A 15,423-nucleotide genomic window follows, 5' to 3' on the forward strand; every position below is an offset into this window, starting at 1 on the left:
AAAAAAAAAAAAAACTGACTTTTCAGTATGAAGATGTCCCAGAAGCTGCCTAGGATATAATGGTACTTAACACTAACAAGCTATTCATTTTACTGAGTGTCCTGTATTTATTTTTATTTGCTAAATCTTGTATCCCTAACCATGAAGGTAGGGGCAAGTAGTTATTTTATTCATTGCTATATCTCCAGCGCCAGAACTGCTACTGACACATAGTAAGCTCTCACATACTTATGGAATGAATGACTGTTCAACCGGCTCAGGAATCTTCAACACGCCTAAACTTTATAATAAACAGCCTGCAAGTCAGATGGGGCGGAGCCTCTAGGCTGGAAAAGCTCAGTTCACAATTAGGGGCCAGGGGGGCTGACGAACTTTCCAAGTAGGTGGAGCAGCTGCGTACCCCACCAGCCGGGACGCCGGCCCCTCGAAAAACAAAACTCCTCCCAGCTCCGGTAAGCAACACGCCTCTCAAGTTAAAGGCCCTCTCAAGCGCAGGCAAGGCCTAGCCCCCAACCAAGGCCCAGCCCCCAACCAAGGCCCAGGGCCCTTTAACGCCCCTCCCACCGTCTCCGCGAGCACCCCGGGTGTGACGTCCCAGGCACACGGCCAATGGAAACGAGGCTTACTGGCAGGCGGTGCTGGGCGGTTCCTGCCAAAGAGGAAGGGAACTAGGGCAGTAGCGATGGCCCCGGGCTGGAACTCCGGGCCACCTCACCCTCCGCCAGCGTTGCGAGAGAAGCCGCGGCCGCAGCCGAAGAGGGGGCTGGAGTCGCGGCTGGAGTGGAGGAGGCACATGTGAGTTGCCGGGAGTTGCCGGTGCCGGAACACCTCAAACTCTAGGCGGGAGTTCAGGTATACTGATCCCGCTGTCGCCACTCCGCACCGGCGCCCCCTCCCAGGCCTAGACAACAGGGCTGGGGTCTCCCTTGGTGCTGGACTGGCTCCTCTCAGGCCGAGCCCTCCACGCCTGTCTTGGACTCTCTGCAGACTCAGGACGGAAGCTGGAGGACAGTGAGCACCCCCGATCCGGGCATTTTCTTGTCGCCCAGGCTGTGTCCTAGTTGTAGCAACTGGGTGCCTCCTCCTGCTGCCACCTCTCCAGCTAGGGAGGCACTGGCGCCTTCCCCCTGTCTCGTTCTGCGTCCCTCCCTTTCCTCCCATTCGACAACAAATTTGTTTTCCCTCTCCATTGGGAATCCTGTCTCAGAAGTCTAAAACACCTATCATTAGCGGAGCTGAGAACCAGTCGTTCTTGACTTGGCTTTTTATCCCCTTTGGGAGATAAAAGTTGTCACCTTAACACTCTCGTAACTGACACTTCACACCCAGGACCTTATTCATTTGGATCACCAGCTAGCTGTCTGGCCATATCCCACCCAACTGAACTCCATTTTCCCCTGGGCTCCAATCTCCAGCTTCCAGTAGATCTGGTCAGTCCCACCCCTGGGTGGGAGTGACCAGGGGGCTCTGGCCCAGGATCCTCCATCCTGGAAGGCAGCTCCAAGGTAGCAAGAGAATTAGGGGTCGGGTACGAACCTGGCAGCTCAGGAGTGGGTGCCCCACTCACCCCACATAAGAAGATGAAAAAGCGCAAAGAGCTCAATGCATTGATTGGCTTATCTGGAGACGGCCGGAGAAAGAAGCCCAAGAAAGGCTCAGGCCACCGCCTGCTTCGCACTGAGCCTCCTGACTCTGATTCTGAGTCCAGCTCAGAGGAGGAAGAGGAATTCGGTGTCATTGGAAATCGCTCTCACTTTGGCAAGTGAGTGATGCAGTGGTGAGGGTTGGGATGGGAAAAGACATCTTGCACTACCAATGAGGCAAATGGAAGAGAAGGAGAAGGGAGTTCTTACAAACAAAAAAGGGTATAGTCCTTGGAATGCAAAAAGGGAAAAAAGTTTTTAAGGAGGAGATGAGCTCAAGTCCTGAATGAAGGATAAATTAGAAATCTGTCTCTAAGTGTACAAAAAAAAAAAAAAAAAGAGTTCTGAGTCTACAGTGGAAGTGTGGACGTGGGGAATATGCCAAGAACCCAGAGAGACCAAGTTGGGAGTAGCTAAGGATAGGAGCAGAGAAGCTTTTAGAACTAGCCTTTTTTTCTTAATTGTAGGAGAGACCAGGACATTAAGAAAAGGTTATTTTATTTGCACGTTATTTATTGCACTCTTGATGAGTCTGAATCTTAGTGGTGAGAGAATATGGTGAGGGGCATACTGTAGAAGCTATGATCCTTGAGAGTAATTGAGCTTGGAGGACAAAAAGAAGAGATGACTCTTTTCCAAACCACGTTTAGATGCCACTATACAAATCCAGTAGGGATCATTGGGAATTAGGACTCAGGGTTAGGAAGAGGCTGAAGGGAACCTTGGCGATGCCTTGCACCCTCTCAGGGATTACATTAGAAGAAAAGTATTCTACTGAAGATGCGGAAGCAAGGTGCAGGCAGAAGGTTGGGGTGCTAAAAGAGATTGAACCCTTTGCTTGAGGTTGGTTTGTTTCTTTAGAATGTCTTTGTCCTTTTCTTTTGTTAAAGGAAAGATTTTGGCTTTTGAGCTTTGCCAGATTATATAGTTAAGGACAAAATCCTAGGTTTGGGTTGTGAAGATCTGATGAAATGAAATAACACGACTGGAATAGTTATCCTGTCGGGTTAGTTTAGATCTTCAGTGTTGGTTAAAGTTTGCTGTGAAATCTACCCCCTTTCAATGCTTCCTTTCTTCTTAAGAGCCAATAAGCTAGAGTGTACCAGGTATCTACTTAAACCTACAGTTCCTATTTCTTTCATTCCCTTCACAGTAAAACTTGCTCAAAAGTTTATGAAGTTTTAATAAACTGAAGCAGGATCCCCAGAAGTGAGTACATATTTGACAGAGACAGATAGGTAAATTACTCTGCAGTGATGAAGTTGCAGAGAAGCTCTGGTCATCACACCTTCCTAACCTGAGATTGTTCCAGAAACCTGAATCAATGGTGATGGCAGTGAGCTGCAATTTCCACAGGTGCTTCCTCTGGCCTACAGGAAGTCCCTCTGTTTCATGTGAAGTTTGAAACTTTTGAACTGAATAGATGAACTCTTCATAGGTCATATTATTTAGTTATTTTCAACTTGCCATTCAGATATAAATGTATTACCTTATATTTCCTGGGAAATCAACTGGTTATTCATTTAAAAAGACAGTTGCCTAGCAACACACATACGCTATTTCTAATAAAGCTGTGCTCATAATCACTTTTGTACTCCTGGTTGAATTTGTTCTTGTGATCAGGGGAGACTATTTACGATGCTGCAAGATCTGTTATCCCCTCTGTGCTTTTGTCATCCTTGCCGCCTGTGTCGTGGCCTGCGTTGGCTTGGTGTGGATGCAAGTTGCTCTGAAGGAGGATCTGGATGCCCTCAAGGAAAAATTTAGAACAAGTAAGTGGTCTCATATTTCAGAGTATAACCTTGCATTCTTTTCCAGGGTCTAGGACAAAGTGGACTATATTGAACTAAGAGTTTTGCCCACTGGTGAACATGCATTTTTTCAGCATTTTTAAATCCTCTTTCTTGGCTGTCAGCTTGTATACAGTAATAGTTATTTGTTTTAAGCACAAACAAACAAAAAAAACAATGCTTATGCACCATCAGGACAAATAGTATTTGAAAAATGGCATTATAGGCAACACTTAGGATAGTCAACCCAGAAGGGAAGTGCTAAGGTTCAGGAGTCAAACCTTGGTTAACCTCTACCTCCTTCCACTTTATACTTCCCCAGGTACAAAGTGGCAGCAGTAACACTGGGCTACTTCCTTTTTCCTCACAGGGCCATTTGAGAAAGAACATGGGAACCTCCAAAAATTTTCCTCCTTAAAAACTGTATAGGAAAATAGGAACAGGCAGTAATAATAATAGCCAGCATTTATGAAGTGCTTACTGTGTGCCTAGTCACAAAAAATGTCTTATGAGCGAGTTTTAAAGTTTAAGTTAATGAGTTTTATATGTTCTAAATTGTAAAGTTGTACTTTTCACATCCAAAGTACTTGTTCTAAAAGACGTGTTTGCATGATAGTTTCTACCAGGTTTAACCTAAACATCTTCCTTTAGCAACACTATGATCTTCGATTCTAGGTGTCAAGGATTAATTTTCTAAGCTAAGGAACCAGTTCCCAAGCAAATAACAAGTACCCTAACCTTGGCAGCATTAGCACACCAGGAAACTGACCTCCAGGCTTTCTCCAGGTCATAAGGAAACCTGTCCCCAGAACTGAAATTAGAATTGTTTTCTTCCCATCTTAAGCCTTGGAAGATCACAACATCCTAGCTTTCCTTCACTCCAGATGTTCTTTGCTGCCTGCAGTCATTCAAGTTTGAACCTGATCTAGGGACAGCTAATCCTTAGTGTGTTGATGACATTTCTAGTGATGTTGCTTGGGAGAAAAAAATGTTGAAATATTAACTTTGATTTTCTTCTGAGTTCCTGATTCAGGGAATAGACTTGGTAAGTCCTAACTCTCTGCCAGAATCATCCGGACCTATATGTTTTATCAGCTGGTAGAATCAGAGTAAGAAAGAATGAGATCTGTATTCTAGTTATTGTCCCTTCTTAATGTTTGTCCTTAGCAGTATTGCAAGGTGTTTCAAGGCCAGTGTTTTCTTTGTAAGTAGTGATCATAACTTGGAAGGGAGGTTCTCAGAAACAACATTTAACTGTAAATAACCATGGAAGACACCTGCCTATGCCATCATCTCTCCTTCACTGGCTTCCTGGGTTAGGCTAGAGCTTGTTTTGATCACGTACAGCAATTATTTATTTATACATTTCAAAACATTGCTCAATTCTACCTTTTGGATTCCTTTCTCTGACTCCTGTGTGTTTGCAGGACACCCATGTAGTTTATACCTTAGCTTTTCAGCAAATTTCTTTGTCTAGAAATATATATTTTAAATGTATACATGTAGTAGACCAGGCAATCAATGAGTCAACACACATTTATTGAACACTTGTTAATACCTATTCCTAGAAATACCATATTCAAGACATTCCAGGAATTGTACCTGGATCTATGAAACCTGCATTCCCCTGAGACCAATCAGCCAGCTGAATGAAGCAGATTTAGAATGGTCAGCTGCTTTGTTGGCTTTGATTCACTGCAGCAGAGATGCCTGCACCTGTGATGGCTAAAGCAGTACTTCCTGAGGGGTTGGGAGTGAGGCCTGGCACATGTTGTCAGTCCATGGGCTGAACCAGTGTGGACCACGTGACCAAGTTTTCTGTGAAAACCATTACCTTGACTAAATGAGGTCAATAATCTTTCTTTGAATAATCTTTCTTTGAATTATGCTTCTGCTTTAAATATATTTCAATAAGTTAATTTTTACTTCTTGTTTTTCAAGACAGTGGAAGTTTTTCAAGACTGACTCAAATAAGACCATCTGCTGATCTGGCTTTAATACTTTTTTGAAAAATTCAGAGCCCATTGTTTTCTTTATTTCAATAAAATTTCCAAGACACTTGTGAGGAAAGGAGGTAGGGTTGCTGAAGTAGCTGAAACAAAGCAAAAGCAGATAGGCTTGTATTTTTGCCTTGTGTTCAGGGAGTAACTTGATCCTTAAGCTAAAAGTACTGGCTGGCCTTGAAACATAGCTCAGTATTCTTTTCCAGAACCAGGTACTTCAAAAGGCCTTCACGGTTATTCTAAGGAAGATTCTATTCCCCACCCTCCCTCTTTTTCACTCAGCTATGAAACAGTAGCGTGACAGAAAAGTTGAAAAAGAAGAAAACTATGAATGAATTAAGCATCTCTTTTATGGTCATACAGGCTGAGTAGAAGTTTGGTCATACAGTATAGAACTTAAAAATGGTCTTGTACTAATGAGGGTATTAGGATGCAAGTGTTTCTGATAGCTGGAGTATGCCAGAAAGAGCACTGGTCCTAGGAGCAAAAGGTTTGACTGTTGAAGCCCAGCTTGCTCATTGCTAGCTGGGAAACTTGGACAGGTCACTTATTCTTTCTCAGCCTTCACTTCCCCATCCATAAAACTTAAAGATGTGTTTGTGCTCCCAAAGCACTTTGGGCATTTCTCTGTCATGGTGTCTATCACACTGTATAGTAACTGTAACAATGCCTTGCTCCCTGCTCAATTGAGAGCTTCAGGGTCTTTTTATGAACTAGTGCTGAGTGCAAAGCTGGGCACATGGTAGGGGACTCAATAACAAGTTTAATAGTTACATAAAAGTTTATTGCAAACTATAAAGACTTATAAAATATTGCTTTTGGCTTTATATGTTCTGTATGAAGGGTGTATGCAGAAATCTTCATTTCCTGATCTTGAAGATCAAGAAAAGAGCTAAGTTCGAGTATTAATATACTAAATTTTAAATGAGTTGCTTTCCGTGTTGAAAGAACATGCATAAGTCATCATAAGTCATTGGTTTGCTACATTTCCTCTCATTTATGTAGTTGGAGACCCTTGACTTGGCTTGCCTCTCCAAAAAGGCCCCAAATCAGACAGTGAATATGATCCCTTCTTTGCTCAGATAGTCCTTGGGATCTTGAATGTTTTCAGGGATTGTCAGCTTTTTAAGTTTATTAGTTGATAATTATAGCCCAAATTGTTTATGGGTTTTTCTTCCTCTTCCATTTCTACCTTCTGCTTAATTTGTATGCACTGCCAGAAAGAGAGAGACTTCCTGCCCTTTCCTTCATGCACACACACAAACACACACAGTCTCTCTCTCTTGGCATGTTTGACCACCTGGGAATGGCAGACCTGTAGGATGAGTTACTTTGCAATCTGACTGAAATTATAAAAGAAATTCACTGAAATACTAAGTGCTTCATGAATTTAGAATGGTAAAATGTTCTTATTGTATGAGATGGATGTAGTCCTACAAACTAGGTGTAAATCAAATGTTATGTTAAAAGTACTTAGGGAAGCCCTGGTCAGGGGGCTCAGTTGGTAGGAGCATTGTCCTGTGCATCAAAACTTTGTGGGTTCCGTCCCTGGTCAGGTTCAGTTCCCTGGTCAGTGTATGGGAGGCTACCAGTGGATGTTTCTCATTGACATCAATATTTCTCCTCCTCTTCTCTCTCTCTAAAATCAATAAACATGCCCTGGCTGGTGTAGCTCAGTGGATTAAGTGCAGGCCTGCAAACCAAAGGGTCGTCAGTTTGATTCCCAGTCAGGGCACATGCCTGGGTTGCGGGCCAGGTCCTGCTCAGGGGTTGCTCAAGAGGCAACCACACACCGATGTTTCTTTCCCTCTCTTTCTCCTTCCCTTCCCCTCTCAAAAAATACATTAAATTTTTTTAAAAATTAAATCAATAAACGTATCCTCAAGTGAGAGGTTGTTTTAAAAGTACTGTGTTTATAAAGAAGTTCTTTGGTATTTATTTTTGAAAAATGGATAAAAACATCTAATTTCTTTTAATAACTCTGATTTTTCAGATAATGGGCTCTGTTGTAGTAGCAATACCACCATATCACCTACCTCCTACTCCCCCAACTTCTCCCTCCTTGTTGGTCGTCTTTTATGATTTTAGTTGAGGTTATTGCGTTTTCTTGGTTTAACTTAATAGGCTAACATTATCTCTATTTCATATCCTACCGTTATTTCACTGGACAGGCATTTGAGTTCTCCTGTATACCTGGCACTGTGGTGGGCCCTGGGAATGCATAACAGATAAGATTTGTTCCCTGTCCTCTTGCAGCTGCCAGTCTGGTGGAGGACACAGACAAGTACGTAGTTACAACACAGTATGTTGAGTGCTTGGTCAAGTTAGGAGTAGTAAAGAGGTGGCAGTGGTCCAAGGTGGAGATCCAGCTATTTGTGCTGAATCTTGAAATGATTTAACTAGGGTGGCAAAAATGAAGAGGGGGTAAGCTAAGGACATCTAGGCAGAAAAGATAGAGCATACAGGGTCACCGAGGATTCAAAAGGTGGATGTGCCAGGAAAATGTGCTTGACTAGAAAGTGGATCGAAGAGGCAGCTAAAGTGATGAGAAATGTGGTTAAGAGGTAAGCAAAGGCCAGAGTTATCCAGTCAATAATACTGAGTGCCTGCCACATGCAAGGTATATTCTAAGTGGTGACCATGCAGAAATGAACAAAAATGTCTTGGTACTTAGATTTTAGTAAATTGTCTTTACATCTGTCCTGTGTGCCAGTTTTTGATTTTAAAGAAAGCATATAATAACTAATCTAGCACTATTTTAAAAAATGGTGTAGGTTTTATTTTGCAGGACCAGCCATTATTACTTTCCATGAAAAGGGAAATTAGTTTTTAATGTAAGAAGAGAAAGCACTCTTTCGGGCCTCTTGCCTTCTGGCTCGCAAATCTCTAAACCATTCAGGAGATACTGTTTCCCAAAGGAAAGCCAAATATCACCTTCTACTTAACCTAACATGTTTCTTTATCTTCTTTTACTTTGAGCTTTTGGGTTGATTTAAGAAAACACTCTGCTATTTATGAAAAAGGTTTAAAATCTTAGTCCTTGTAACAGTACTTGAAAGGTGGTAAGAACCCATCTTGCATTTGACCAATCTGAGGTAGAGAAAAGTAGACTTGTGCACTTAGAGATATAACTTATGATGTCACCTGGGGCATTAACAGTAAGGCTTATAAATATTCATTGACTACTCAATCAATACTTAACATTTATGTATCACTATATACCATTCACTTCTAAAATCATGTAGAGTATACATTATCTCTGTATTACAGATGAGGAAGCCAAGCTCAAAAAAGTTGAGTAATTTTCTCAAGATCACAGTAAGTTACAGAGTTGGGATTCAAGTCCAACTCTTACTGCTGATATTCATTGTTATCATTTTTAACCACCTGACTTTTAAAGTTGTCTTGCCAATAGTGAAATAGCCCCAGTTAACAGGAAGCTTTAGTGTTAAAGATACACGTTTACGTAAAGGAAAGAATATGTAATTGATAGATATAAATTTAGTCATTATCCTCCCCTAGTTAATGTTTGTGAATCAATGTTTATGAATTCATACTGTATAATCATTTTTTTCTTCTTGGAGCCATGAGGAAATTTTATGGCTATGTATGATTGTTCTTATTTTTGCTTTTAGTGGAATCTAATCAGAAAAGTTCATTCCAAGAAATTCCCAAGCTTAGTGAAGAACTACTCAGCAAACAAAAACAACTTGAGAAGATTGAATCTGGAGAGCTGGGCTTGAACAAAGTCTGGATAAGCATCACAGACATGAACAAGCAGGTAGCAAATGTGCGATTTTTATTTCTGTGTAAGCTATGAATATTTAGTTTTGTTTATTTGGACTGAATTTGTAGGTATAGGGAACTCCAAATTGTTTTACTTTTTGCAATGGTTTTTCCATATTGTGATTCCAACACATTAAATTCGGATAAAATAGGTAATAATTATGCATTTACCAAATAATTGAAATGTTAAACCTTTCTGCAAAGGATAGTTTGACAAAGTAGAGCAGTTTAGAGGGAGTTGGAAATTCTTCTTGAGCCAGCTGTCCTAAGAAGCAGTATAGGTATCAAATTTTTTTTTTAAATGCCATCTAGCCATCAATAAAGAAGAGAGTAAGTAGCCTATTGGTTTAGATAATGAGAGCTTATTTTGTTTAATAGAGGTTACAAACTTACACAGTCTTGAAGTATGGTGCCATACACTATACTACCAATCTGGAACCCACCCACAGCTAATGATACTGGTTCTGGCATAGCATAGGAGGAGGTGGCAGAACTGGTTAAATACCTTTGCTGGCAAGCAAGCCTCAGGGAAACACTTTTCCATTCCTTAAAAGGATTTTGATCAAGCATCTTGCATGTATATAAGTTGCCATTAGGTAACTAATTCCCCTATCCTCAGTTTGTGCAGTTTAATTAGGAAAGATGTGCATTGAAAGGAAAACTCCAGGACCAAATGAATGGTATACCAATGAAGAGCTTCAAAATGGATATGCCATCCTTGTTGGGTCTAAGAGGATATTCTGTTCTTCAGAATGAAGTCACAAAGTTCAGAATCAGCCAGTGGCAAGGAGCACTGCACTGGGATAAAGGGCCTACACATATTTCTGAAGCTGCCCACCTTTTAGCAGTAGTGCAGGAGTGGGGCAACTCATCACAGAAGGCCAGAGAGCTATGGCTGGGGGCCGTGGTTTTACAACTTTTGCCTGGAACCCACATAGGAAATGTTTTACATCATTCTGCAGTAGGCAAATACATACATATATGTAACTGAAATAAGTTTCTGAAAACATTAGCTTATCCTTAAAATTATGATGCCTTATGATATTTTTCTATTCAATTCTATTTTGTTTTTTTAAATTATGTGTGAAATAATTGGTCAATTACAGTATTTACTCATTACCATTTATCTTTGGACTCTTGGGATTTAGGAAAAAGCAAGTATTCACTCCTTTTTAAAAAAAAAAAAAAAAAGAATAGGATAAACTGTGGCCTTGTATTCACAGAGCGAATGAGCAGTTTGGCCAGAGATTACATCAAGTGAGGTGAAGCACTGAGAGATAATTAACATCTCTCACTGGGGCAAATGGGAGATTCCATTTAGGGGGTCATGGAGTTTACAGTTCTGAGCAAGAATGAGATCTTTAGGGGAAAAGCAGGCAATGTCAGCTATTTCCCATCTTGTAAGTCAGCACATGAGAAGAGTCAAAGGGGAAGGCTGTACTTGGTGTGTGACACAAGGGTTTCCAAACCTTTTCTACATTTTTTTGTTTTCTCGGTTCTCTTTAATTCAGAATCTAGAAACAAAATGATCATTTCATTCCTGTCCTGGCTGTTACTTTCAATGTAAAAAGTACCTGGGAAGGAAGGTACACAGGAAAGTCTGCTTCAGTCCTAGGGCTTCATATACAAACTAGGAGGGATTGAACTGAAACCGTTTCCGTTTTAGCTTCAGTAGATCTTCAGAGATGAAGAGACTGACTGATGAAACTGACCTGAGGCAGAGAAATTCTCTGCCAGCATGGGCGCAGAAGGGCACTTGGTGGTGACAGAGCTTTACAATGGTCCAAAGGGAGCATATCGTTCTCTGAGTGATTTTCTAGAATTGTTACACATCCCTGGTGGAAAGGCATTTGTCCCAAACCAGAATAGGTATAAAAGCAAAATTAATATAACTGTGTTTCTTTATCTAAGGGTAATTCTCTCGATTAAGATGCTTTTAGTTAGCAACATTTTTTAAAGTAAAGTGGCTTAAATAACAACACCAAAAAAATGTATTTAATCACTTAACAAGGACCGCCCTTATCACAATATGAGTTGAAGTTAATGTAGCCTGAAAAAAAAAGAAGCCTTTAGTCCAAAATAAGTTGAAATCAATTTTACATTGAAAAATAAACTAGTGTTAAAATCCCATTTGCTTTCCTGTTTTATTTATGAAAACTCTGATTGCATACCCATGCCCATTCTCAGCCAATTTCGGGAGTCTCCTCTCCCTTCTTTGAAGACTGTTAATCAACAAATGTTTAATGAGCTGCTTTTATGGAGTCAGGCCTTGGATTCCCATGCTCAAGGCTCTTACAGTCAAATGAAGGAGAAAGGAAAGGAAATAGTTGTAAAACAGCCTGGTAAGCAATAAGAAGCCAGCCTACCTAAGCTGGTGGGGGCATTTTTTAGGTATGTATCTAACCCAGACTGGCTGAGATCAGGCGAGGCTTCTCAGATATCTTGAGCTGAGTACTGAAGGGCAAATAGGAGTTGGCCAGATGAACTCTGCAGAAAGAGAGAGGGTATCTTCATTAACGCACTAGATCCACATCATTTGCAGATTCCATATTTTGCAAATTCACCTACTAGCTAAAATTTGTAACCCCCAAATTTGTACTTGTGGTGCTTTCAGTGACAGGCATACAGTGGGGGAAAAATGAATCACCCCATAGGAACGTTTCCAGTTGAGGTCAAACAAGGCCACAGTCTGTTCATACTGTAAACAAGTTTTCTTTTCATGATATATTTGGTTTTTACATTTTCGTGCTTTTTTTTGGTGAGTCCACTGCGTAAAATGCACACCTACCATAGTGTTGAAGTCTGTCCAGTATTGCCAAGTGCAAGAAAGCAGTGTTATGCCTTACAGTGAAAATATATGTGCTAGATAAGTTTCATTCGGGCACAAGTTCAACAATATACATCAGATAAGATGTCTTTAAAAGAAACCCACATACAACAAAGTTATGTATTACATTGATCAGTTGACAAAAATGTTGTGACCAGGGCCTCTCAGGACCTTAACTCTGTACTTACCTTAGGCGCAGTGGGTCAGTGATCATTAATTCAGTGTTTGCTGTGAATTTCTAGAATGCTAGGTTTTTCAACCATTTTCATCTCATGGCACACATAAACTAGTTAACTAAAATTCTGTGACACACCAAAAAATATATATTTTTTGCCCATCTGACAAAAGAAAATAGGTATAATTTTGATTATTCACACCAGATGGCCATTGTTGTGTTGGCTGTTGTCATTTACTTACTTGACAATCTAAGGAATAGAGGTCAGTGCCCCTAACTAAATAGTCAGTATCGTGTGTTTTAAAAATTCTTGCAGAACACCAGTTGAATATCACTGTTCTAGAACATAACTATTGTGACTCGTGAGAATTGACTATATGTGTAGAAAAACAGATGAATGAAAAACATAGTGTGTTTGGGGAATTTTCATATGATATTATAGGTAGTTTAGTGGAAAGAATCCAGAAGTAAGGATATGTCAGCAGGAGTCATCAGGGACCTTGAGTGTGTCATCTTCTCTAGTATGCTCTATATAGTTCTTTCTTTTCTTTTCTTTTCTTTTTTGACACTTGGTCCAGATACCTTATTGTGTGATACAGTAGCCCCACCCCTTATCCAAGGGGGAGTACGTGCCAAGGCCTCCAGTGGATGCCTAAAACCACGGATGATGCCAAAACATCTATATACTATGTCTGTACAAATGTGCCTATGATAAAATTTCATTTATAAATTAGGCATAGAAAGAGATTAACAACAATAACAATAAAATAGAACAATTATAACAATATACTGTAATAAAAGTTATATGACTGTAGTGTCTCTCTCTTCAGTCATTTTTATATTTTTCAGTTCACACCTATTCCTGAATTTGTATAACCATCTCTTACTTGCATGAAATGGCTGGGTGTCGCTCGTTTTGTGGAAACCTTATTGAAGGCTTCACACAGGCTCCGTGCTTTCTGGCGCACCACGTTGCCATCAGTCAGGACATGTTTTCTGTTCACATCTTTCACCCTCAAACTTAATGCCTTGTTCATCCTAACTGAGTACTAACCACGCACTGTGGCTGTAGCTTTTTCAGTTTGAGGTGTGACAAGAAAACAAGCACGAATTTTCTTTTTCTTTCACCATTTCACAGATAGAAGATTCGTTCTTACTATAGCAACCTCAGCATGTGATTTGTTTTCTTTCTTCATTAAGTGGAAAACATTTACCTTTTCACTTAAATTTAGGAAGCACTGTATAGCTTCTCTTCGGTATATCTAAATTGCCAGCATCACTGCACTTGGAGTTTGGGGCCATTATTAAGTACAATAAATGTTGCTTGAACACAAGCACTGTGGTACCATGGCAGTCAGCTGATAACAGGGACAGCTGCTAAGTGACTAGTGGGCGGGCAGCGTGAACATCATGGATTCACCAGACGAAAGGGTGACTCATGTCCTGGCGGGATGGATTGGAATAGCAGGATATTTTATTACGCTACTCAGAAGGATGCTCAATTTAAAACTTATTTGTGGAATTTTTCATTTAATATTTTTGGACCACAGTTGACCACAGGTAACTGAAACCACAGAGGGTGAAATAGTATAATGGAAGACTACTGTATTTGTGTACGCATCTAATTACACTTACAAGGCGGTACTCAGTACTCTGTGCTTTGAGCATGATGATAATGATGGCAATTAAGATGATAACTGCCATTCATTAAATGCCTTCTTTGTGCAGGCCCCTTTTATAGACACTGCATATGAGGTCTCCTGTTTGCATCTTATAGGCCTATGAAACAGGAGATGGCATCTCCATTTTACTGATAAGGAAACTGAGATTCAAAGAGGTGAAGTAGTTTGCCCAAGGTCACACAGCTGTGTAGCAGTGCCAACATTAAAATGTTCGAGTCCCAGGAGCCTGTTTTTTCCCAGTTTTTCTTCCTGCCTTCATCTCTGTTTCCTCTGTGAAATGCAGTAGGTGCTCAGTAGATGAAGTGGAAAGGACGTGATGTCAGGTCTTACTAGAGTACATAGTGAGTGACCATTGATGGTCATCTGTTTCAGTAACTTTTTTGCTTACTATTTAAAGAACATTCAATATTAACCCCAAAGCAAAAAAAAAAAAGCAGCATTTCAGATTTCATAGAATAAAATGGTCTGCAGGAGCTATTTTTAATTTTGCTGATGAAAAGTCATGTGATATGCATAAAAGTCATGACTCATCTTTTGGCTGGAATGTGGGGTTTTTTAAAAATGGATTCTACTTACTTAATTTGACTTTTTAGACTCTTTGGATTATAGTGTGTGACTTTCAGTGACAAGTCCCATAATGCATGAATCCGATCCAACATTCTAGAACGTGTCCATCAGTCCCAGAGGTAATGGGAAAGTGTCCCTGGTCTCTCCAATTCTAGTGGCACATGCGGTTTTGCTATAGTTGTCCATAGATTTTTGGAATTATTCCACTCTTCAGAAAGGAATGCTGAGAGATGGAATCCAGCTATGTAGTTTATGGGGACGTAGCTGAGTCCTAGTGGCCAGTGTGGTCCAAGTCTTGAACTGATGTTTGGTAATTAGAGAGTTGATGGTCAGCTCTCCAGAGCATGCCTTCAGTGAGGCAGCTGACACCCAGACCTAGGGAGTTAGGGGCGTGGAGAGAAGTGGAACGGCACCTCACCTTATCCTGCTGGCATTGGCTTTCAGCTGCTCCTCCAGTTTGGGGGGAAATGATAGCTGCCAGCGAGCCACACTAGTCATCTATGAGGCATCACTATTCTTGAGGAACTTAATCAAATAATTGCACAAATAAATTAACTCATCACTTTGAAAATTGTCATGTAGAAAATGTCTTCTGGGGCCTATTCATGCTGTCGCTCCCTACCTATTACCAAATGCCACACTCACCCTTATAACCCAGAAAGAATACCTGTTTCATTTTTGTATCTAAAACTCTTACTTACCCGTCTAATCTGAGTCCTACTTCAGCAAAGCCTGTGCAGTTCAGCCTGCACTGATATTCTTTCCTCAGAACTTTATTGTTTCTTTAGTGTTACCTCCCAACCTTTAGCCCTCGGCCTCCCACCTCCATCTCCCCCTCTCCCCGCCCCATCCCCCTGCCTCACTCACACTATGTGCACCTGCCACCAGCCTTCTTTGTGTTCTTCAGATACGCCAAGCTCTTCCCTGCTCTGGGGCCTTTAACCCAGCAG

General features: G+C 40.8%; 1 protein-coding gene across 2 annotated transcripts in view; it reads left to right on the forward strand.

Annotated features, from left to right (window-relative positions):
* Positions 1–636: 636 nt before the first annotated feature.
* EFCAB14 (EF-hand calcium binding domain 14) overlaps positions 637–15,423 on the forward strand; it is a 35,090-nt gene continuing 20,303 nt past the window's right edge. The window contains exons 1-3 of one of the 2 annotated variants that reach the window (XM_037139694.2): positions 637–1,762; positions 3,267–3,415; positions 9,072–9,217. In XM_037139694.2, the coding sequence (XP_036995589.1) occupies positions 1,581–1,762; positions 3,267–3,415; positions 9,072–9,217 (477 nt within the window). In that variant the 5' untranslated portion in view covers positions 637–1,580. The remainder of the gene's footprint in view (positions 1,763–3,266; positions 3,416–9,071; positions 9,218–15,423) is intronic. The other variant, XM_037139695.2, reaches the window with a different exon arrangement.

The sequence above is a fragment of the Artibeus jamaicensis genome, unplaced genomic scaffold (assembly GCF_021234435.1).
Source record: "Artibeus jamaicensis isolate MK-2021 breed Jamaican fruit bat unplaced genomic scaffold, CSHL_Jam_final scaffold_847, whole genome shotgun sequence".
NCBI classification, from domain to species: Eukaryota; Metazoa; Chordata; class Mammalia; order Chiroptera; family Phyllostomidae; genus Artibeus; species Artibeus jamaicensis.